Source organism: Excalfactoria chinensis, chromosome 14 (assembly GCF_039878825.1).
Source record: "Excalfactoria chinensis isolate bCotChi1 chromosome 14, bCotChi1.hap2, whole genome shotgun sequence".
NCBI classification, from domain to species: domain Eukaryota; kingdom Metazoa; phylum Chordata; class Aves; order Galliformes; family Phasianidae; genus Excalfactoria; species Excalfactoria chinensis.
Genome location: NC_092838.1, coordinates 12,775,422 through 12,801,468, shown reverse-complemented (window position 1 = coordinate 12,801,468; position 26,047 = coordinate 12,775,422). Strand labels below are relative to the sequence as shown.

The 26,047-nt window shown below is 37.8% G+C and overlaps 1 protein-coding gene across 7 annotated transcripts in view; it reads left to right on the top strand.

The window, feature by feature from the left end:
* MRTFB (myocardin related transcription factor B) overlaps positions 1-26,047 on the top strand; it is a 72,154-nt gene that overhangs the window by 33,747 nt on the left and 12,360 nt on the right. For 5 of the 7 annotated variants that reach the window (XM_072349641.1, XM_072349642.1, XM_072349639.1 and 2 more), the window contains 9 exons: positions 5,721-5,786; positions 10,662-10,717; positions 11,284-11,359; positions 12,333-12,494; positions 12,881-13,065; positions 18,083-18,220; positions 19,667-19,914; positions 21,500-21,653; positions 23,737-24,756. In XM_072349641.1, coding sequence (XP_072205742.1) covers positions 5,721-5,786; positions 10,662-10,717; positions 11,284-11,359; positions 12,333-12,494; positions 12,881-13,065; positions 18,083-18,220; positions 19,667-19,914; positions 21,500-21,653; positions 23,737-24,756 — 2,105 coding nt within the window. The remainder of the gene's footprint in view (positions 1-5,720; positions 5,787-10,661; positions 10,718-11,283; positions 11,360-12,332; positions 12,495-12,880; positions 13,066-18,082; positions 18,221-19,666; positions 19,915-21,499; positions 21,654-23,736; positions 24,757-26,047) is intronic. The other 2 variants (XM_072349638.1, XM_072349640.1) reach the window with 1 other exon arrangement.

Sequence of the window (26,047 nt, the reverse complement as noted above, 5' to 3'; positions counted from 1 at the left end):
CTGTCTTAAGGGAGGCTGTTTTAAGTGGAGGCTTTCTGTGTAACAGATTTTAATTTAAAGGAAACAACCCTGTTCCCAGCACTGTCTGTTTCCATGGCAGCCAGCCTAGCAGCCCACACTGGAGTTCCTCCTGCTCTTAGAAATTTCCAAGGGAGAATGCTGGAATGTTGGAGATGGCATTTTCCCATTTTTCCTCACGGGTTTAAGGACACACATGGCTCATTTCCACTGGAGGAAGTAGTGAGTTGATTACATAAAGAACTTATTTTTTTTTAATCAATACATTATTCTTCTTGCTCTCAGTTGAAATAACTATACGCTGACTAATGAACACCTCAGTGATTCAGTCTGTTGCATTTCTGTGCTTGTTAAGTGCCAACTATTTGAATACTTTCATAGCACCTTTTGTAAAAAGACAAAGTTTCAATTTGAATTGAAAACAACAAGGTGGAAAATGGTTTTAGATGAGGAACCAGTGCTAGAATCACTGCAGTGTGTGTGCTGGCTTTTTTCAAGACAAGAAGCAGTGGTGAAAGCTTGCGGGTCAGTGCAGATAGAGTTGTTCCTGACAGACAACTATCCATTTATTTTTGGCCTCCATGCATTCCAGTTCTTGGGATAATATAGTACTACTTTGAGACACCTTTGCCATAGGATACAAATTACTAATTTGTAACAGAGCTGAAAATCACTTGCTCAACTTTGCTAGTAACTGTACTCTTAAGGCATTTAACAGCACACTTTATTTCTACTTACTCAGAAAGGTAGTGGGGAAAACATGGTAATTGTGGAATCTCTTAGCCTGATGCTGTGTATTAACATATAAATCTCTGTCAGTTCTGGGCCTTAAGTTTGGTGATTCATCTTCTATGGTCTTAGATGTTATGCATGTTAACCACCTGATTTTAAAAGTGTAAGAGAGAAAAGCAAATGATCAGGCAACAGGCTGAATAAGATGTACCCCGGAGGAACTTTGTTTCATAGTACCTCATTTCTCTTGAATTCTGCCTTCCTGGATTTCACAATTTGTTCTGGAAATGATTATTAAAAAAAGAAAACAACAACAACAAACAGAAAAAAGAAATACAGAGGGCAAGACAGAGAATAAATAATATGGTGTAATGAATTAGTATAATGCCTTGATAGATTTCAGATCATTTGTAAGCTGTGTCTTTCTGTCTTATCCATCGTTATTAGATTTACTTTATATCACAGAATCACAGAATTGTAGGGGTTGGGAGGGACCTCTAGAGCTCATCCAGTCCAACCCCCCTGCCAAAGCAGGCTCCCTACACCACGTCACACAGCTCGGCATCCAGGCGGGTCTTGAATATCTCCAGAGAAGGAGACTCCACCACCTCCCTGTGCAGCCTGTTCCAGTGCTCCGTCACCCTCACTGTAAATAAGTTCTTGCGCACATTCGTGCGGAACTTCCTATGCTGAAGTTTCAGCCCATTTCCCCTAGTCCTGTCCCCACGCACTACTGAAAAGAGACCAGCCTCGCCACTATGGCTCCCGCACTTCAGGTATTTATAAACCTGGATCAAATCCCCTCTCAGCCTTCTTTTCTCAAGGCTAAACAGACCCAGTTCACTTAGTCTCTCCTCGTAGGTTACTGATTGCTGCAGAAATCTCTTGCTGAGTGCATTTCTACTTCTATATATAATCAGTAAATTCAGTTTTAGATTTATTTATATTAAATTTAAATTAATCAAAAAACTATTGTATAGTTTCTCCCTGAAATAAATTCACAGTTCTTTGCTAAAATTGCAGGCTGAGCTCCATTCTCATATCTTACATTCTTGTCTTTGAATATAACTTCATCACATTTCTCTTATTAAAATCTTTTAATTTAGTTTCCATGACTCCCATCTTCCACATCTTTCTGGTTGTTCCAACTTCTTGTGAGTTCCCATTTCCTTTCTAGCTTTTCATAAAATATATTCTTAGTTCCCTTCCTTCATACCCTCTACAGCTTCAACTTCAGTATAATGATACAGTGGTAGAAGTGCCGCTTGCAACACCGGAGGCCCGGGTTCAAATCCCCTCTGTGGTGCAAGTGGTAGAAGTGCTGCTCTGCTACACAGAAGGCTCGAATCCTGGGAGTTGGACTCGATGATCCCTTCCAACTCGCACGATTCTGTGATACTGTGTGATACTGTGAATTCTGTATATAATGCATATCTGCTAATCTGCAGGGCTGAGTCTCTGTGACTACAGTGACATTATAAAGGTCCTTACTGCCTGTACTGTGACCATCTGCTCTGACTCACAGACCTGTACGCTGACTTTTGTCTAGATGGAGCTGTCCAGCTCTTGTACCATGAGTTGCCATTGCCTCCTTAGAAACATCTCAGCTTCTTTATTTTTGTCTCCATGTGACTAAAGGCATCTTAAATCCTTATGTCTTTCACGGATGTATAAATACTAGATCTTTTCCTGGTTTGTTTGCTTTGGAAAAGCAAAAACAATTTTCAGCTTTTCAACTTCTAAAACTAATGTATTGGTTTCTTAATTTGCAGCGACTACGGTTAGACACTTTATTCTCTTTAGTCACACATTTAAGTGCTCAGCAGTTAAATGACAATGGCAAAAACTGAATACCAAACTTTTTTTTTCATCTTAATTTTTAATCCAACTTTCACCTCCTTGCTTTGATCAAATCAGAATCTTCAGTGACTATCTTCTGATTGCATCTTTGAGTTATCTTTTCTTCTGTATTCTCCCATCAGTGCTTCCCTATTAGCCATTCTGTAGGCAGTCCTTCCCTGGCTATGTAATATATAAGTTCTTGATATTTATTAGGAAGTGAATGTTCTGTGTCATTTCTATCTCTTTTTTTCAGTGCTCCAGTACAGATACACGTGGCTGAACTTCAAAGGCACCATATCTAATTTGTTTTGTGATGACCAGTGTAGATTATCTGATGATGGGTAGACAAGTAGTGCTATGAGACACAATAAGTATTTGTTTCCCGTTTTTGCTAAGAAGTGCTAAAACTTCAAGTGTATGCACATACAGTTTATGTTCAGCTACACACCTACTTATTTTCTCATACTTCTGCTGCAGTACATTACATACAGTCTGCTCAGACTTGCACATTGCTGAGGATATAGATGAGTATTTACTCCTTCCCACAGAGCTTAAGCCAAGTATCTGATCGTGACTTTAAGCCACAAATCATGGATAGAATACACTCATAAATTATATAACAGTGTTTCCTATCATCTATATTTGGAACTAATTTTTATTAAAGAATTTGTTTAAACTGTTCAGAAAATAGGAGATAAGATACCTACATACTTAGGTTTATTTATTTATTTTTTTGCTGAATAGTTTTACTTTCTCCCTCTGCCATTTCCTTTGTCAATTCCACCAATCACAGTCATGGTCAAGAAGGATTCATTTCAAGAACTGACAGAAATTCTATCAACTCCAAATACAAGTAACACATCCTGGGGTATGTTTTTGCACTGTTGATGCTTAGGTGATGTAGGGCTGTGTGTTTTTGTTTGCTTGTTCTTTTTCAGAGAAGTCTCAGCAATTGCATACACCTCAGGCAAACTTCTTAACACATACACTGAAGAGATACAAAGAAATATAGAGTAGGAGTATTGGAGACGCTTCTGTTTAACATCTTCATTGATGATTTGGATGAGGGGATTGAGTGCACCCTCAGTAAGTTCGCAGATGACACTAAGCTGGGAGGCAGTGTTGATCTGCCTGAGGGGAGAAGGGCACTACAGAGGGACCTGGATAGACTTGATCGATGGGCCAAGGTTAATGGAATGAGTTTCAACAGGGCCAAGTGTCAGGTCCTGCATTTTGGTCACAACAACCCCAGGCAACCCTACAGGCTTGGGGAAGTGTGGCTGGAAAGCTCCCAGACAGAAAGGGACCTTGGTGTGCTGATGGACAGTTGGCTGAATATGAGTCAGCAGTGTGCCCAGGTGGCCAAGAGAGCCAATGGCATCCTGGCTTGTATCAAGAATGGTGTAGTAAAGCAGGACTAAGGAAGTCATCCTGCCCCTGTACTCGGCATTGGTGAGGCCTCACCTCGAGTACTGTGTCCAGTTTTGGGCACCTCAGCACAAGAAAGACATGGAGGTACTGGAGCAGGTCCAGAGAAGGGCAATGAGGCTCATTAAGGGCTTGGAGAATCAGCCCTACGAGGAGAGACTAAGGAAGCTGGGGCTGTTTAGTCTGAGGAAGAGGAGGCTGAGGGGAGACCTTATTGCCATCTGCCAGTACCTGAAAGGTTCTTACAGTGAGAGTGGGGCAGGTCTCTTCTCACTAGTGACAAGTGACAGGACGAGGGGAAATGGCCTCAAGTTGCGCCAGGGCAAGTTTAGGTTGGACATTAGGAAGAACTTCTTTACAGAAAGGGTGTTTAGGTACTGGAATGGGCTCCCCAGGGAGGTGGTTGAATCACCATCCCTGGATGTGTTTAAGAGCCGTTTGGATGTGGTACTCAGGGATATGATTTAGCAGAGGGTTGTTGTTGTGGTTTTTGTGTTTGTTTGTTTGTTGTTGTTTTTTTTTAGAGATTGGCTACTGGTTGGGCTGCGGTTGGACTTGATGATCTTCAAGGTCTTTTCCAACCTGAGTAATTCTATGATTCTATGATTCTATGGAGCAGTTATTTAGCTTGCTTGTATTGCCAAACAGTGTGAGGCCTTTGTGATTTTTTTTTCTTCCACAAACTTGCCAATGAAAAATGAAAATGCAATAACCATTAAATGCTAAGGTGATAGAATGTGTTTAGACTGCCCAGTCCAACCACATGACCTAGCAGTAAGCATCTGTGTTAGTGTGTTAGAATGTCAAATGCCAACTAGAAATTTGCTCCCTTTCATATGAAGATGGAAAAGTCTTTGTCTGAGAATCATGCCAGTGTCTGGATCTGGGGAAGGCAACTCTACGTCTGCTGCTGTTCTATGTTCTCACATCTCCGTTCTTTGTAATTCTTGTATAACAACACAAATTCCTGTGTAACGATATTGTAAACTCTGAACAGAACTGCTGTGGCACAGCCCTCAAATGTTTGTATTTAAATTCTCAGTGTTTGAGTCACATAAGAAAATAACGTCCTTGTTGTCAGCATTTGCTTTGCTATTCCCGGTAGTAATGCTTAAGCCAGAGGAGTATCCTTCCTGTACTGCAGAACAGGAAATAAGCTGGTTCCTTTTAAATTCTGAAAACAATGAAGTTTGTCCTTTGCCTAATTTTTAGAAATTACATTGATTTTGATGTTCTGGACGATGTATTACTTTGTTTTGCTTCCTTGTGAAATACAGTGGAAACAGCATGTCATAATAATACACCCATAATTAACTGTTAAGACAGAATTTGAGAAAGTAGGTATTACAAATTTAGTGTATTTTTTCTGAACTAAGTGTCCTGACCATCTCTCAAACAAAAGATGAAATTTCATATTAGGTTAACAGCTATACATATCTAAGAAATAGTAAAGCACTGTGATAAAATGATACAGGTACAAGGGAAAATTAACTATTAAAAAAAACGTTTTTTTTCTGGAGGGGAAGTATGAGTTCTTTGTGATGTATGTTTGAAGCAGTCTTTTTATCAGATGTGACCTATCAAATGTGGATAGCAAAATTATTTCTAAAATTGAAGTAAAATTGGCACAGTTTGAGTTTGACTTGAACTTTTAAGAGGGATATTATGCTTACATTTGAATGGTTGTTTTCTTTTGTCAGTACTTCAGCTGAGGCTACAACAAAGACGGACACGTGAACAGTTGGTGGACCAGGGCATCATGCCACGTAAGACTTGCTTTATTTCTAGTAATTTTTGTTACTATAATGTATTAATTATGAACTCATATATAAAACAGTGAAGGTCGGGACTTCCCTGAAATAATTAAAAATAACTATCATTTGAAAAGAGTAGTGGGGTCCTTATGGTAATCAAAATGAGCAAGAAGTAAATTCATCATGCTTACCTAATGTTTCAGTTAAAATAGCCACTGCAAACTTCTTGCAAACTTTTGCAAACTTTTTGTACAAGTAGATAGTGATAGGACAAAGGGAAACAGTTTTAAAGTAATGGATGAGAGATTTAGATTGGATGTCAGGTGGAAGTTTTTTACAGGTAGAGAATGGTGAAGTTCTGGAACAGCTGCCCAGAGAGCCTGTGAGTGCTCTGTCCCTGGAGATGTTCAAGGCCAGGTTGGATGGGGCCATGGGCAGCCTGGTCTGGTGCTTGACCTAACTGTTGGCAGCCTGCTTGTGGCAGGGGGTTGGAACTTGGTGATCCTTGGCGTCCTTTCCAACCCAAGCCATTCTATGATTCCATGAAATAAATCAAATTTTATAAGTGACTGAACATTGATATCAAAGCCAGCAGTCTTTTAAGAGTAGGATGATAAGTGTTGCCAGACCAAACTGAAGGTCACACAGAAGCTATAACTAGGGCATCAGCAGGCACGTCTTCTGTGTTAAATCTTGCATGATCATGGCTGTGATGTTACAGAACTTGTCTTTGGCTGGGCGATGTGCACTGGGTGATACTCAAAAGCTTTTGTGCCTAGCTTCTTCCCATCACTGCATGTGAATACATTTCCAAGAATATGCGAAGAGACTTTGTTCTGGGGTTGGTTTTGTTTTTTAAAAGATTGCTGTTTTTTTTTTCCTAGTTGCCAGAAGTTGCCATATCTGGCAAAGCACCCAAGGTGGTATAAGAGCTGCGTATTCTTCTCTTTCAGATCAGATTATATACTGGTAGACATTCAGTGAATGCCTTTAGATGCCATCTTTTGGAGCACTGAGATGCTGCTGATCAGCTGTAGTACAAAGTGTCTTGCTAAGGCAGTAGTGTCCTCAAGATCGTAATTTTTTGTTATAAATACACAAATTTATTTTTGCTATCAGGATTCTGTAATGCTGAGCTCCCAAATCTGAATACCTGCCATCTTTCCTTGAAAGTTGTGCAAGACATTAGTAAACCATTTTCATCTCTAACTCTGTTCTACAATTGGAACAGTTTATAGTGTCTGTACTCATAGCATTTTGTTCTGAAAGTAAGTGACACTGAAATTAATTTGAATATTTTTGAATTATTTTGAATCAGTAGGCAATTGACAAAAAAATCTAGAGCCCTAGAAGTCAACTGCAATTAACACTTTCCTTCAAAACATTTTGTTGTTCCTGCACTTGGGCTCCCAGTTTCTGTGCTAATTGTTTCCTACTATGTCTTCTAACTGGCCTCAGAATGAGAGGTACACAAAAAACATGGAGAATACACCAGTGGGTAGTGTGGGTTGAGACTGGACTCCAGATAATAGCACCAAGCTGTAGAAAACTTTCAGCTGTGCAAAGTGATTTTTCTTGCAAAATATTAGTATATATGTATTACAAATAGCTCAGTGCGCACCGGTGAATTCTAGCTTTAAAAATTCTAGCCTGAAATCTCTTGCTGACAATTTCCGAATACTCATGAGGCTTTGGATTGCTTTGCTAAAGTATCTTCACCTTCTTAGGTCTACAGTGTCCAATGAGAACTATATCCCATCATCCAATTTGTATTGCAGAATATATATTACTATATGTTGTATTTCTATGCTGCCTCAGTGCATATACATATATGTGCATACGTTACTAGTTGGATAGATGCACTCAGTATATACAGCCGGCCAAGTGCCATACTTGCAAGTTTTTCAAGCCTCACATGAGATGTAAGCAGGAGCTTGGGTTCCATAATCACCTGCTTCCTGGTGGAAGCTTGCTGGCATTCTCCTGTACAGGCATAAGAGCTGTACCAAGGCCTGTCATTTCTACCCCTGAAGACTTCTCATGTGGTCTGTCCAGAGATAAATTGTTCAGTCTCATGTGATGATTGTTTCTTCTTCCGTGGCTGTTTCACAAAGTTTAATAACTCCAAGGCCCATACAGTTGCCACAGATACTCCTATGAGAGGCAGTGGATATTCATCTGTCATCAGGGAAGTTATCTACAGCTCTTCAACGTGAGAAGTTTTGCTTGCACTTGATAGTGTACTTTATGGAATAACAGGTATGCATCTTCTCTTGTGACTAGTATAGCAATAGTGCTACCTTTTTCACTTGGGTGACAAGAAGAATTCAATTTTGCCAGTGTGCACCAAGATAAGGAGCATTGGATTTCAGAGACATACCAGTTGGATCAGCCTCTTCTTTCTTCCAGTTCTAGTAAAAATAGTCTTCACACTCGGTAACCAAGGGGCAGCTGTCCACCAACATACACAAGATAGAGTTAGCTTGTTTAACTCGTTGCGGAGCTTACCAAAGGAGTGATGACTCCTGGAAAATTCTTCCTCTTCCTATTGAAAGAAATACATGAGGCCAGCATTCTGGAAGATCAAAGGACACTATAATGGTTTCTATTAATGAGTGGCAAGATCTCTGCTTTAATCAGGAGTATCTAGCTCTGATTGTAGAACGTGCTTGTCTTGTGCATTCCATCACAAAGGAGTACAGGGCTGTATTCAGCAGTAGGAGAGCAGGGCTATTTTATACCCATCGAGTTTCTTGTGCTCTGATCATGACAGAGAAATCTACAATTGCTTTGCACCCCAAATAATCCTTGACAAAGAGTCAAAAGATTGACAGCCTCTGAAAAAAAGTGGGGACCTTCCTATTGGTCTTCCTTCATTTTCACCTGGAGAATTACCAGGCTTTGTTCTCCAGTTAAAAATTCAGTTTACCACTTTTTTAGATTTTCCCCAAATAACAGCCTCTGTTGTGCCTTACAGTCAATAATTAAGTCATAAAAACCCATCAAATTATATGCCCCTGTTTAAGACCAAGAACTGTGGTGGGGCTGAATCACAGTATGTGGTTGTATACATTAGAAAACGAGTAATTCTGCCTTCTTGCTCACTTTCATCCTTGATGGTAGTTCTTCTGGTTGCTATGCTCATTCCAGTTAATGTCCTCCAGACTCTGTCCTGTGATAATGTTGGTGTTACACAATAACCAGGAAATAAGCCTGCCAACTTTCTTCTGTTGCCTCCTGTTTTTAGGGGAGACCATATACTTCACACTCAGTGTCAGGACATCTTTCTAACTCTTTCACTGTCACATATTCTTTTAGAACTGTTTGTGTTCACCACTAAGAAATCCAGAATTTGGGCTTCTGCTCATGGGCTGCCCGCACTCCCAGCTGGCCCAACACAGAACACTCAGAACACACTGACTATTGATGCCATGTTTCACTGACTGGAACGAATCACTGTTCACATAAAGGACACTGAAATCCTCCACCCAATTGGAGGATTTTATTGCTTATTTATATACTGCTTCCCACTTGCTATAACATACGCATACCCATTTAGAAAAAGATCATTTGCTATAACTGATTACTCCCTGCCTCCCCAGCTTTCTCCTTTCCCTCCAAGTTCTTGCATATACAGCCCAGTGGTTGAGAGCAATTCAGTACCAGGATGTGCACTCCAACTTTTTTGCTAAGCAACAAGAAGAGTGAGAGTTTGCCTTCTGTGGGTAATATTACTGATAAATAGGGGGTTGGAACTACATGATCCTTGAGGTCCCTTCCAACCCGGGTCATTCTGTGATTCTGTGAAATGAGCTTTCTTTGTCTCTGTGGTAGATTTCTTCACTGCAGAGCAGCTTTGGATTTAAATCACAGCAAGGAAGAGTCAAACTTGTAGATGGCTGTATCTTGCCTGGAAACATCCCCCTGAAAGTTTAGAAAGGCAGTACAGATGGTTGTCTTCAGCAGAGTCTGCTGAAGTAGATAGTGCATTCATGATGGAGAAGAGCTATGTGATCCCTGTAGGTCTTTTCCAGCTGTATGGTTCCCGTGATTTGCTTGTCTTTTTACTATTGAGAGCCCATTACAGATAGGCTTTCTGCTGATATTGCATGATTTTCATACAGGCAAATAGGCTTTCTGAATATTAACTGTCTCCTTGAATATTGCTTTGATTTGACACATAATGTAGGATCATCCTGTTTTCTAATCTGAACACACAAGGCTTATAAAAAATTCTTGAAAAATCTGCATAAGTAGTTATTGAAGGACAATTCATCTCTTCCTAGTAACAGCAAGGATAACATAGGTATAGATGAATAGCATGTAGAATCATAGAATAAAATCATAGAATCACCAAGGTTGGAAAAGATTTCCAAGATCATCCAACCCAACTGCCCTCCTACCACCAGTATTTTCCAGTAAACCATGTCCTCAGTACCACATCTAAATGTTTCTGGAACACCTGCAGGGACGGTGACTCCACCACCTCCCTGGGCAGCCTATTCCAGTACCTGACCACTCTCTCAGAGAAGTGGCAGCTCTTTCAGAGAAGAGTAGTGGAATAAATGAAAGTATTTCGGCATTTTATGTCTTATCTCATAAATTTTCTGCTGTGGAACAGTCTTAGTTAACAGCCTCTAATGTACTTTGTGGAAAAGTTAACTGTTAGCATGTCATATCTGTTAAAATCATATATTCCACATATTCTGTGTTAAATAGAAATTAAAGGAAATAGAAATTAATAGAATTGGCATGAGTCAAATGTAAGCCTGGTCAGATGCAAACACTGCCTTAATACAGCAGTAAACATCCAAACACACCTGGTGACTGGATATTTTTCTTGTTAATCACTTCTCATCTACTTAACTTTTACTTTTCCGTCCACAGCTTTGAAAAGTCCCGCTGCATTCCATGAGCAGATAAAGAGCCTGGAGCGAGCCAGGGTAAAGCACTTTGTGTAAACTTGCCATTAACATCTGAAAATGGACAGTCAGTTGTATGCAATATTGAATTTTCAATTTGAAAAAAAAATCTGAGCATTATAGTAATAATACGAGCTTGTATCTTAAAAGAATCTGTTAGAATAATGTGTTGGCATCAAATCTAAGGAAGTTTCTTAATCCTTCCTAAACCAAGTATGTATGTAGGATTAACTGTGTATGTGTAACATATCCCCCTGTAGTCTAAGGAAAAAATATTTTGATTAAATTATGCTTGCGTTATATTTCTGTAGCAAATATCTAATCTGCACTACTGTAATTTAGCGTGGCACAAAGGGATCAACTCCAGAAACATTCCAAATTTGTTTTTGGAAGAAAGAAATTCATTAATACAGCTTGTCTGAAAAACTAAAAGAAAGCAAAGCAAAACCCTCTCTGGTAGCCCTGTTGTAACAGTGGTGTCCACTGACCTGAATGCAACTGCAAATATTCATTGTTGGACATCAGTGAATTACTTTCTGCTTTTTCAAATAAACACCAGTTAATAATAATTCTTCATTTCTTTAAAGACTGAAAATTTTTTGAAGCACAAGATTCGCAGCAGACCGGATCGGTCCGAACTCGTCAGAATGCACATCCTTGAAGGTATGTGTTTATCTTTTAAGCTGCCCTTACAAGGAGCTACTGTTACACACTCAGCTGTCTAACTGGATTAGGCTTTGATGTGCATTATTACTACATGTCTATATGTTTCTCTGCTTCTACGGTGTCTTTAGTACATACAGCTGTGGCAGTGAAAGTATTCTTAACTGTGCATTTGTTGGCAAGTGCATATTGCTTTTAGTCCCTAATGGTAATTATGCCATGGTGTACATGCATGTAAATATTAATTCAGTTTCTACTCATTGCCTTAAAACAATTGACTATTCTGAACATTTTTCCCCCTCCAAAAAACCCTATCTATTATAAAATGACTTCTACCTTGCCATGTTACTTTGCTTGTTGCTCAGGTCTTTTGAAACAGTGATCTGTTTTAGGAATGAATCTGTATTACTGTGATTCATCATAATCTTATCAGTTACAGAAGTTACCAAATAGTCACAATCCAAGTCAGTTGAATGTTCAGTAGTTTCTAAACATGTGTTTGGTCTGGAGAGATCAAGCACCAGAGAGGAGTGTCTTTGTTGATAAACCATCTCCACAATGACAAAATATCTCAAGGTTTTCCTGAAATACAGTTTCGAAAATTTTCTATTTGAAAATCAGTTATCAGTTAAACCTTTACCAAAGCATACATTCATAAATATTAAAGCAGCAAATGCTATCTTTAGATTTTAATTAGAATTGGCTGTTTTGTATGCTTTGCTTTATTCTTGGACATTCTAGAAATGTTTACAAAAGTGTTATTGCTTTTAAAAAATAGGCTATATATACTTATCTTACTTTATAGAAAGCATAAGCATGGAGATGGCAAGTATCTTTTCATATCATCTTAGTACTAGTTTGAGATTTTTCTTGTATGCTTTCAGTGTAAGTAGAACGGCTAGATGAGACAGTGCTAGTTGTCATGAAATTGGGGAAAGACTGAATAGAATATTTACATCAATGTGTATTTTAGAGACCTTTGCGGAGCCTTCGTTGCAAGCCACTCAGATGAAACTGAAGAGAGCTCGCTTGGCAGATGATCTGAATGAGAAGATTGCACAGAGGCCTGGCCCTATGGAACTGGTAGAAAAAAATATTCTGCCTGTAGACTCCAGTGTTAAAGAAGCAATTATAGGCAAGTAGAAGAGCTACAGCGTATTTCAAGTCTTAAGAGTAAAGTTCACCAGAAGAAAACATAGAGTTTGCTAGTTTTTATTCTTTCAGCTTCTGACGCCTAAGTTGTGTCATCATTTAAGCAAATATAGTTACCCAGTTTTTGTTCAAATCCAAGTTAGAAATATATAGACCATAATACTCCATCAGAAAAATATTTGTTTCTTACTAATATCATCTATATGACTATCACTGTATCAAAAACGCTATTGAATACTTAACATACAATACGTTCATGAAAAGTGGTCAGTTTCTAGCAGCTACCTAATTCTGCCACCAGCGAGTGTCTAAGTTTAACTTGTATAACTAAAAAGAATTATTTTGCTTGTTTCTTCATAAACATTCCAGCAGCTGGACAAGAAAGTTACCCTCAAGCTTTGGATGACTATTCGTTTGATGAAGACAGCAGTGATGCTTTATCACCAGATCAGCCAGCCAGCCAAGAATCCCAAGGTTCAGCTGCTTCCCCTGGTGAGCCAAAAACAAGTGACTCACCCTCACCAGTAACACCAAATGCTACTACTTCAACACAGGTACAGTTGTAAAAGATTCACAATATATTTTTGGAACATAGCTTCACATGAAATTAGTACGTTTGCTGTTGCAGAGTTGGCTGGGGTTCCACTTTCTGTTAAGAATTACAGACCAGAGTCCTTGGCTGTTGGCGGTGGTGAAATTCCCATAGCCAGAGATTCACTGAAATTCGTTGTGGCCAGTAGAAAAACTGCTGTTTTCCAAGCCTACAGTTTTCTATGGCTGTTATTGATTACTGAATGTCTGTCTTCGTTCTGGGCAAGTTGTTTACTTTTATCTGGATTTCTGCTTGTCCTATGAAATTTTTTGTTAGGCAGAGACGCAAATTAAAGGCTTCAGAGGAGGAAAAGACAGCAGAACTGTTATATTTGTCTGACAGTGATTTGTTAAACAATCAGCAAAGTCCACAAACGAGCCACGTTTTTATGCTTGTCCTTCTATTAAGTGTGCTCATGGAAAATGCTTTTATTTATGTATTTAAGCTGCCAGAGGGTTTACAGCAAAGCCAGAGCTCTGCATAGGGGAACTACACTGCAGTTTTTAAAATAAGACAAACTAAAAGATAAGACAGAACTGAATTTGAGTTCATAGATTATAAAGTAAAATGTAAACTTAAGCAGCTGTATATGAGATTAATATTGCCTGTTCTCCCAAGATGTTGTCCAATTCTTTTAATGGCCAGGGACAACTTGAAACTGTCCTTTACTTAGTTATTTAGTAATTCAAAAAGTATTGCATAGTTTGTGCTCAAAAAACAATGCCAGACACAATGTACTGCACATCTGTTCTATTTCATTGTTCCCAAAGATAAAAAATAAGACATTAATTGAGTTTCTTATCAAACGAATGTAATTTGTGCTGAAGAAACTGAAAATAAACAACATGAAATTAGATTCCTAACAGATAGATTCCAAATGGAGAGCTAAATAAAAATACCCAGAGCAATACCTGCCAAAAGCTTTTCAAGTAAGAAGTGTAAGATAGTTACATGATTGCGCCAAGAAAACAACACAGCACTTGAAGCTAACTGGAAAGGCACTTCAAAAGAACTTCAATCCTCTGCTTGTGGATTTGATAATGTATTACAGCCACTTTTGTGTACAGACCTAAAATGCAAAGCTGCTCCTCTGCAGAATAAAACTGATGCTTACTTTATTGCTCCTTGTGAAATAAAGAAAATGAGCCTGCATGTTTCTGCAGGTTCTGACTGGGAACTGATCCTTCATTCTTCTAATTTCCTCTGACAAATTCTATATTTTATTGCAACAGAAAGTACAAAAAATATTTTGAAAACAGTGAAGTGCAGCCAGTGTTCCTTTCAAAGCTTCCTCCTCCACACATTTTCAAGCCTCAGAGAAAGTAACATAACTTTGGGAACCTTCAGCTCATGATGACCCAAAACTTGATTTCACCTGATGTATTTGCATCTGGTAAGGATGAGGTGCTTTACCACAATTCTGACAGCATTAAACAGTCATCATCAAAACAATTATCTTCAGAACAGATGAATTTGTTTGATGAGAAAGAACTGAATAACTGTTTTCGTAATATATTCACTGCAGCTTGTTGACCTGCTAAATGCTTGTTTGCATTTTTAGAAGAAAAAGTCCAGAAATAATATCATCTGTATCTGGAAGTAAAAGATCTGTTCATGTGGTGTAATCCTTACATGACTTTGTGAAGTGGTCAAGTGAAGAAGCTGAGATCTGTTCAGATTTTTAAACTAAAATTTGAAAGCACAACAGCTGAATAACACACATGGTTCATTGCCTCTTCTGGCACTTGTGGTAAAATTGGCCACTCTGTAAAAACTTTCGTATTTTGTATAATTAAGGTCCTTTGTTGTTCAAGATAATTAATGTAAGAAAAAAGTAAGACACTATGGCCAGATGATTATTTAACACCATGAATTTCAAGCAACATAATTTTCTGAAAGATACTGACTTTTCTACTTTAAGTGTTCTCCTCATTCAACTGTTCCTCTAAAGGATTGCTAAGCAGTTTGAATTATCTGTTGCTGTCATGTTGTTTATGTTCAAAAAGAACCAAAGTGACAAATTATGAAAGATTATGTAATGAATAAACTGAAATAGCAAATATTTTAAATTATTTTTAGCTGAGACTTTATGAAAAGGAAATGTAAGAACTACTGACAATCATTTTATTAATCATTAATATGCTCATTCATATTTTTCTGTTTTCATTGGTGTGGTTTATGATAGAGACTCTCACTAGAAGACCAACTGGGTGCTTTTTAAAATAATAATGCTATACCTTGAATAGTCCTTGTAAACTTGACATCGAAAGCAGTACAGTGTGATGAGTTACAGCACCTACACGCCTTTCCTAAAGGATTAGTCCTTCTAAAGTACCCTGCCATTTCTTATCCAAGTCCAGCAAATAACAGATACTGAGTGGATAATGGACAGAGCAAACACTTTGGAAGTTGGTTATAAAAGCAAAGGTATTTATATCTTTAGTCTGCTTTTCACACAACACAGACTCACATGCGGCGTTTTCACTGACTAAGCATGGCATACTGAATCTTTCCAATCAGTAAAGCCGTATCAGAACCTTTCCTACATGTTTCTTTTCACTCAGTAGCAATGAAACAGAGGTAGTTTCTTCCAAATACACTGCACTGTATGTGGAATTCTCTTGGGTTCAGTAACATAAATTTTGAAATAATGTAAAATCAGATATACCAGAGACACCACCTCTAAGAAAGGGGGGGGAAATATTCTCAGAAAATAGAAGGTCTTTACAAAGTAAAAATCGGCAGGATTTGGCTGATCAAGATCATGGGAAATATTATTTAGCTAAAAAAAATGAAAAGAAGGATCAAAACCACTATACAGCTTAAATAGCTTGTGAAAGCGAAGTAGCCTGTTTGCAGCTATTTTCAGCACATTAAGAGTGGACATGACAGAGTTGAGCTCAATGAAATTTTATTATGTTAGAAGACATCTTGGAAGTTCTGGCAGTGGTGGCAGGAAAATAATAATTTAAAAAAATGCAAAGTCTTTATGGCATTTGGTACAACTTACAGGTGAAATGATACACAGCGCTTGTAACAGCAAGGGAACAAACTCAGGAAAGTGCAGGCTACTGAACTGTACCTCCTCAGTAACATTGTAGTGGTGGAACCTCCTTAGCAAATGCTATTGAAGATTATTTCTTCTTATTATTTCTTATTATGTGGCTGCATTAATACCGTGTGCTCATTCTGAAAAGAACAGGTTAGTTTTCCTATGTTGATGTTTGACCTTCATGAAAGGTTTTTCTGAGAGCAGTAATTTGTGGGCTAAGATTTTCTTTGTGTGCACAAGATTCTGACTTCACACAGAAAACTCTGAAGGGCTCAACTCAGTAAATAACAGCATTTTTTCTGAATATGGTGTTTTTCTGTAACTTAGTCAGCTGCTTCAGGTGTAGGTGCAGTGTATCCAGGGTCAGAATTTAAGGTGACATTCTGAGTGTTGCTTCAAGCAGATCAGTAACAAACAGTGGTAAACCTGAAAGTGATTGGTAATGGTACATTCCATTCTTTAGCTATCTGTAACCTCTCTCTCCTTTTGTTTAAAATCAGTAAAATCATATAATTAATAAAATCTCCACTTATCTCTCTCTATATATATATATATTTAAAAAAAACCAAACTTTATGAACTTTTTATAATTTAAAAATTTGTACCTGTGGTTGTGGAAGCTTTCACATTTCAAAGTTTGGTAGCATTATCAAGGGAGGAACTTGACCAAAGCTTTTCCTGCAGTTCTTGCCTTAAAGACAAGATTTCATTTTGTTGTTACAATGCTGGGAACAAAGTTGCTCCAGTGATAGCTGTCAGTTCTTGAAGAACTATGAAGCTATGTAGGTTTCTCCAAAAGTAATGCCTCCTATTCACTTCCATGGAAATTACAAACAATACAAAGAGCCCAATAGCACTATTTGATAGAGCAGATTCTCAGCTGCCCTGTTTTTCAATGTAGTCACCACCATTAGCTACACATTTTTGCCAGTGATGAACAAGAGCTCTTCATTTCGTGGCATGACAGCTGTACATGGCATCTGGAATGTGGTGTCTTCCACTGATGAAATGCACCACCTGCCTCACTGTGCTGACTTCCACTGTTTGGTCTCCATCAGTAGGTACAAGTGTTAATGAATGTCACTGGGGGCCATTTTTTCTCCATGGAGGAATTCAGTTCCAGCCCTTTGCTCCACCCACACTCCCATGTCATGCGCCATTCTGTCAGAGTGCCCCTCTGCTGCCATCTGTCACACAGCAACAGCACTGTTGTAATGCCAATAGGAGGCATTACTTTCAGAGCAGCCCTCTTATGATAGGAGTAGTTTTGGTAAAATGTTCCTGACTTGAGTGGATCAGGTTACTTCTGCATGTCCTTCCAACTTTTTGTAATGGATTTATCAGAATGATAGGGTAGGAACTTTGAACCAGGAAAAATAAGTGTTCGTGATACTTCCTTTCAGTTTGTTTCTCATGTATGTTGAAGGAGAAAAGACTTCTGCAAAGCAAGCCGCAATCTGAGCGTTATGTGTACAGTGCCCTTTCTGAGGGCTTCTTTTATGTTTTGTAAATCCTTTATGGTTATAATTCTTGTTACTTGCAACAAATATCAACAGTACTAATTAAGTAAAGAATAATTGTTGTAAAATATTTAATATGTACTATTAAAATCAATTAAAGTTTTGTCTTAGTGAGACTAGAAGTAAATCCTGTATGAGTAAAAACAGATTTTTGATACATTTAGATGCAGTAATTAAAATACAAACTGAGAAGTCAAGGTAAGAAATCAGTTTCTTAATTGATATCTTTCAAATGTGCCAAAATGTGTGTTTATAGCACACTTGTGTACATGGAAGAGTCCTATTTTTGTCATTTCTTCTAAAACTGTTTTGTGAACAGTCTTAACTGCTTCACATGTTTTTGATTATTCAGATGCTGTGGATGTTTTTAATGTTTCTCTTTTTCCTTATATTTTTTTTTAATACTAGTATCCACCTTTAACCTCTCCAGTTCCTGAATTCCTTAAAACTCCTCCCACAATCGAACATGTTGCACGTTCTACTGCTACAGCCACCATGACCACAAGTACTGTGTCTGCAGCAAAGCCTGGGCCAACGTTAGTGAAGGTAGATATCTGAAACAGTGGCATCTGAAGACAGTTCTTTATCTGTTTTGTTTTTCAGTGGCAGAAATACATTAATGATGTTACAGTATCTGTAACCAATAACAACTGCTTTTAGTGTTCAGAACATACTTTGCTGTTGACTGAAGCCTTTGGTACCTTGAGATCAACCATTAACACTTGTAAGGGCTGGCTGATGATTTCCAGAGGTACTTCCAGTGTAGTTAAATGAAGTGTTGAAGCAGAGTGATGCACTACATTGTGACTGAATTTTTTAAAAATACATAGAGATATAATATTAGATTTTAGCAATTGATTTTCTTTTTTCTACTGGAGAAATTTAATCTTCTATTCTAGCTTTGTATGGGGAATAATTTAATAGAAACAGAGGAAATGTGTTCGTAATCTGCCTATAGCCAAACCAGTGAACTGCATTCCTCCTTTTTCACAAATATTTTGGTAGCTTCGTTATCATATGAGAATAAAGCACTTAAGTTACTGTATCCTTGTATTTGGAGATCAGAAAGGTGCACTCAGTTCTATCTTCTACACTGCCCTATCCAGCAGCATGGAAGACTTTTACAAATACAGTGTGAGAATGGTTCATTTTGGACAATGTCCATCTCATTTCAGCTCTGTAGTGATTGCATATATGTAGACTTCCACATAACTACATGAAAATAATTTTCAGAGGATGACCTCTAATAGTCAATTTCTAGTATAAATTTGGCAATTTCTAGTGAAACTTTTTACCAACTTGCCTCACTGCGGGACCTTAATGACAAATTCAGATATTCCCCCAAAACAAACGACTTGTGTAGTAATTGTGCGTGGATCAACACAGGATTTCTGCTTTGATGCCTTCTGTATGACTAGGTAACTGCATTCAACTTGTCAATCAAAATAATTTTGAAGATCTTGTAAAGGAAGAGCACTTTACCATATGTACAGATATTGCTGATTAAAGCGGTGCTGAAAGCTCCATTAGAATAATCCTGGACTTGATAGGACGGTCTGTCTGTGATTTTAATCTAGATCTGTAAGTACTTCTGACCTGTGGCTGTTTACAGATGGTGTTTAAGTTATTATCTTTCACATGTATGAAGTGTAAGTGGCTTTGAACTTTGCTTCTTCAGAAGAATGTCTGTTTATAATGACAGGTCATGACTAGCAGAATCCTTTAGCTTCATTTGTGCCATGTACTAACAAAATATTCACAAACTGTAATTTCTGATGGCCGCTTCACATGCACAAGTATAAAATAGCTGTAGTACGTTACCTTTTCAAGGTTGATGACCAGTCCTTTTGAGTGGGATTGCAAGGACAATTGTATTCAGTAGCTCTCTTAGCAGTAAATACATTCCTGCACACTTCATCTTTGTATCTTGCATAATTGCTCATAAATACAATGTCTCTTATAGTTCTTTCAATATTTTCCATCCGTAATTAGCAAAGCCACCCAAAGAACCCAAACGATAAGCATCGGAGTAAGAAATGTAAGGAACCTAAACCAAGGGTGAAAAAATTGAAGTATCATCAATATATTCCACCTGATCAGAAAGGTGAGAAGAACGAGCCACAGATGGACTCAAACTATGCTCGTCTGCTACAACAGCAGCAACTGTTTTTGCAGCTGCAGATCCTGAGCCAACAGCAACAACACTACAACTACCAGACAATTCTGCCTGCACCACTGAAGTATGTGAAGCTTTGTTCATGTTTTCTAAGTGTCAATTAGAGGCATATATGCAACAGTTGTAGACTTTGTGTCTTAGAAGTAAACATGTTTTTTAAATGTTACAGACAGATGGAAACTGAGAAAACTTTAATGGCAACATGTGTTAGTGTGGGTATTATTTAACCTCAATGTAGTGATGAGATAGGCCGTTCTCAAAATGCCTCTGAAGTCTGAAAAGCTTATAACAAGTCCCATTTATTTTCAGTTTGATATCAAAATAGAATCTTCTACCTGTCAGATGCATTTTTTCCAACCAAAGGCATATATGGAACTCAAAACTTGTATGTGAAAGCAAGAAAGTTTAGTCACCATTTGCACTCAAATATGATTGAAGTAGGCAGCGCAGAAGAGAAACATGCAGACAGCAGCTTTTACAAAGATGTGCGCTCTTTTGCTGTTTTTTTTGTCCTTCTATGTCAGTTCAACTCCTGCCATTTTCAAGTAAAATAAGTCTTCGTAATTATGTAAAATGTGGATGTTTATAGCCTCAGCTCCGGTGCTTATGTGAACTCTTCAGCTCTTCTAACAATGAGAAGTGTACTTTGTTATATAGATAGAAGCAGTCAGAAAAATAAGTCTTTCAGAGAGTTGCCAGCAGCCTTTAGCAGAAAGAGGAGCTGACTGACTGCAGAGTTCCATTCTGACCATCTAAGACCATCGTTCTTTTCCTTGAAGTGCTGACAGTGTAACGTGCCACAGTCACACAACCCTAAATTCAGGTGGCTTTCAACTGTTGGTTTTTTTGTTTGTTTGTTTGTTTGTTTTTTAATGAGATTTCACCAAATTTTCTTTCCTCCACAAACGAGGCTAGAAAAGTAAAAGGATACCATCTGTGGTTATATTTATAATCACCATGTATCCTAACATTTAAACTAGAGATGTTTCTGCCTGCTTACCCACGCTTCTTATGTTCTGTTTTCTGACATTTCAGAAATGTTTCTTCCTAAATCACTTGAACGAAATGAGCTAATTTATGGTACCTCGTGTAAATGGTGGCATTTAAAATTTTTTTAACAATTACATTGAGATCCTGATATGAGATTCTTCTTTCTGAGGGAACCATTGACTCAAAGCATGTCATCTTCACAGTAAACTCCCTTCACTTTGTTATTACTGGATGCGGACATTGGACTTGCATGTAGGGTTGGTACATAGATTTCACCATTATGGGGTTTTTTTCTGACATCAAACAGGAAAATAATTGACTGCCCTAGTTAAAGATGAACTAGTATAAACTATTTCTGCTCTCCACAATGCCCTTAAGGGATAATATGACAATAATATAAACTGTGAAGCATAAATATGTAAGCTTAATGACAAATAAAATATCAATATAGTATTCTCTGTATGTTTTCTTCTCCATGCTGTTTTATTAAAAGTATTTTAATGTCATGTCGTGTATATATTTTTTAGAAATCACTCTTCATTAAGTTTATAGAATCACAGCTTCTGACTGAAAAGAATATAAAATATATGTATTATGTATTACATGTGTTGTATACTTAGCATTCACATTACTGTCCTCATTTTTCTCATCTCTTGAAGGCCACTGAGTGACAAACAGAACAACAATGGAAACACACCACTAAATGCTTTGAACAACAACACATCAACATCAGCTGCAAACTCAACGAGACAGAACAGTAATGTTCTTAGCCGGAAACCAGGACCTCTGCCTTCAAGCTTGGATGACTTGAAGGTAACAGAGAGACATTTTTCCATTCCTTAACATCAGGAGAGGTCATAAAATGTAGACAGTTACTATCAAGAATAAGTCTAAATATTATTTACCAATGAAAAGCATATTTTTCTTTTAACTGTTTATTACGGAGTAGTGAGGATTTTATACACAGCTTTTCTACACTTAAGATATTTGTTCTGTCCTCAAAAGCATGTATTATAACAATGACATTTATTTCTCAAAGAATTAGAAAAGGAAAAGAATTTCAGACATTGTACAAGGACCCAGTTTGATACCTTTTATAAAATGAGGTGTGCTGCATGTGAAATTTCCACCCTGACAGATTTTAGCACTGGAACAGCGATTTCTTCATGATAGTTTTAGTATTTCATTGAAGAGGTTTAGTTAAGAAATAAAAATAAAAACATGCCCTAATAATTATATATTCAGAGAGGTCAGTGCTCTGAAGTCTGAACAGAAATAACACTGCTAAGGAGATTTTTGTCACCGGAGTTCAGCACATCATCTGACACTAAATTTCATAAAAGCTACAAATTGTAACTCTTTGAATTCTAATGTGAATGTATGTCATATGATTCGTCCTTCAGAAGAACACTTACAGGAATTAATACTAGGACATAATGAAAATGAATCTGAAGAGGCTTGTGGGTTTAGGTTAAGATCCTTGTCAGTAGCAGACACAGGTGAACTGGACTCGAGGAGAAGAGTGGGGACATCTAGTGGGCAGTTGATATGGTTCTCTGCCTTCAACGAGCTGTTGGGTTTTTGGTTAGGTGTTTTTTGAACTTGAAAGAGGAAAAGATGTCTTTCTGAAGACAAGATTCTCAGGACAGTAATGTATTTGCATATGTTAACACTAATCATTTCATATGAAATAAGTCTACATGATGCAATTCAAACTAGTGTTTGAAATAACTTTTTGAAACTTTTAAGTAATGAACCGCCAACTTACTAAGACACTTCAGTTAATATCTGAAGTTCTGCTTTGTGGTAATTAAAGAATTTCTTCTCTTACTTTTTCTGCATAATGTATTCACACTAATGTGATAACATCAGCTGTACCTGCTGGTGATGTTTTTGACAACAAATCCTCTACTTCGGTTCTGATAAGAATTTAGAAAAGTGCTGTTGAAAATCTTGAAATGTTACACTTGCTGTAAGTCTGTCAGAGATACCAGACGGGAATGGACTGGGGTGGAGAGGAAGGGCTGATTATCTTTGTTAGGAGGGCAGTTAATTAAAACTGTTGTGGTTCTCAGAAATTTGCAGTGCATATGGATTTCCACAACTTTGTGTCATTTACTAATTTTAAAAACTTAAACTTGAAAATTCTATACCAGCAAAGTACTGAAGTACAATTAGATGGGTTGCACGTATACCATAAACACCAGTGACTGTCCTTTTTTAATTGATAAGCTGCAGCACATAATTGATTTACACTCACCACATTTGCACTCTACTTTGTCGGTAAGCCTACTGGAAAACTGAGGACACTTTTTTTAGCAAAAGCTAGGTCAATTTTGACTGCTTATACTTTTTATACTTGTGAAAGAAACCCAAATGGCACATAGCTGTAACTTTTCAATTGATAATTAGAAAAAGAGCCTTCTGTGTTTGATGTGTCTATTGAACCGTCTAAACAACCTGGTAAATTTCTGATCAAACACATCTGTCTGTCCCAGTAGCATAACAACGGGTTCAGCATGCCAGTAGTCAGAGCTTTTATTTGCACTGTTGCCAGCTTTTCTTCAGAAGATGTTAGCCCACAATTGAAGCTGAACTTTCAGTTTCAAATTTTTAGTAGATATGTAAATTCATCATAACTCCACAATTATTCATTGTGCAGCAGCTGAACACTGCAGAGTTTTTGTCCATTTAACCAGTGAAAGTAAGTTACTGGTAGTGGAAATGTACTCATGGATTCTGTATGCTTGCATGCTGTTAGAACCCAGAGAAGTAAATAACTTGTGAATGTGTTGAAAAATATTTTTCTTACTGAAATGTTACAAGGTAAAATGTACACTTATTTTTATATAAGAGTTATTTTCTTCGTTTACTATCATACCTTACTTTATCTCAGGTAGCAGAGCTTAAAATGGAGTTGAAGCTGAGGGGATTACCAGTGTCTGGAACAAAAACAGATCTCATTGAGCGTCTGAAACCCTACCAAGATCTTAATAACAATGGAGTCACTACTTGCAGCTCTGTAACAGTCACTACTTCTACTGGAGCCACTGGTAACACAGGGGAAATGGCTGTGGCATTTCCTGTAACAACACTAAATAAAACAGTGGCTAATTCAATATCCAGCTTTCCTCCAGAAAAAACAACTGCTGGACCTGGCTGCAAAGCAGGAAATACTGAGAATGTTAGCTCTCCTTTGCCTATATCTCCCTCCCCTTCAGAACAATCTAACCTAAGCACGGATGATACTGGTATGGCAGATACTTTCACAGAAATGATGACCATGGTGTCACCATCCCAGTTCTTAAGTACTTCACCTCTAAGAACAAATACAAGCGATGATAATCAGAATCGTAGTAGTGGAAACATCTCAAGCATGGAATTTGATGTAGCAGAAAAGGACCGCAAGCTTCAAGAAAAAGAAAAACAGATAGAAGAGCTTAAAAGGAAACTGGAACAAGAGCAGAAACTTGTGGAAGTGCTGAAAATGCAACTTGAGGTTGAAAAAAGGGGACAACAGTCTCAGACTTCTGCTAACTCAGCTGCTTTGGAACAGAAGCAACTCAGTACTGCTGTCAAAGATGAAAATGCTCTTACTGATTGCTCAAGCACAAGTCAGTCTGTATCTGTAGCCAGTCATCCTTTAGGACAGTCAGTATACACTAGTGGACAGAATCCAGTTGCCAAAAAGGCAGTTATCATCAAGCAAGAGATACCTGTGGCCAAAGCTGACCCCCAGAATGCGATTTCTCAATTTTATGTTAATCCACAGAGGCAACCACAAACCGCAGTTGTTGCCCAACCCCAAGCTTTACTGACAGCCCAAGGAACTGCACAGCTGCTCCTTCCACTGTCTATCCAGGGACCTAATTCTACTACTTCAGTGCAGCTACCAGTTGGAAATATAAAGCTACAGGTATGAATGTTTTCATTTTTCACCACTAAAACACATGTCAATATTTGCTTAACTAAATGTAGATTGAAAAATGTGTTGCTTATAAGATTAACTGGTAAAAATCAGGCTTGTTTTTGCTTTAGTGAAAAAATTAGAAACTCTTTAAGAGCCAACCTGTTTATAACTTCTAGGAATTGTTCTCAAACAGTAGTTGTTTTAACATATATTCCTTCTGCACACAGTTGTTTTATATATATAGTACCAAATAACAAATTCCACCTCTGTAGCTCAAAACAAACAAACAAACTCAGCTTAAAACCCAGCATTTTATTTCAAGGTATACCTGCTTTAAAAATACATATTCAAACTTCATTGTGTTCTGGTGGCTTATTACATTTAAAAATATGAACACTAGGTTGCAGAGCTCCAGGAGAGTTATAAAAAGAAACCATGTTTACACAAGTAATATTTCCAGGCTGGTTATAAGGTCATATCACTCTGAATAAATGCAGCATAAAGCAGAATAGGATATAAATGTAGAGCTACAAGAGAAATCTGACCAGGTTGATTATAGTCTTGATCTGTGGTAGAATTAAACATACACTTCCCAGGGCAATGCTGTTGCCTGCTAGCTGGATGAAATCACCTACCACTCTCATGGTTACAAAGCCAAGCTGTTTCAGTTCCAGTGTGTGCTTGATGTTATGGTATATTATGGGTTTGGGCTTTGGTGCTAGTATGTGTGCAGACGCATTTAGTAGCCCTTATGAGGACTGTGAAGTTGTGATGGGGTTGGAGCCTACCATCTGCAGTGTAAAAGCTACTCCACCCACACAGATCTCTGACTAAATTGTTCTGGAATCCTGATAGAATTCTGTAAAAACCTTAAGCAGCTTTTTCTGGTGTTTCACTTCCTTGATACTGCAGGAAGTTTTCTTAACTTCCAACTCAAACTACCTTTCCTGGGGCTAGATGCAACTTGCCTTTAAAAACTGCAATGATTTTCTTATAACAGCTTTTTTTTACGTGCTAGAAATCTTGTCACATTGCTTCATCAGTTTTGCCTTCAGGGTTACTAAAATCCATTTTTTTTCATCCCTTATTGGTTGTGCTCTCTTTATCTCCTGCTATTTTCATTGCTCTCTATTGGGCCCTCTCCAGTTTGTGTTCATTGTTCTTAAACTGTGGTGCCAAAATAAATAACACTCTACAGCTGGAGCCTACCAGCACCAGAGAGAAGAAAATTATTCTTTCCTGTTCACGGCTCGCATTGATACCTCTTGGAATACATCCTGTAGCTATTCCGCAGAAA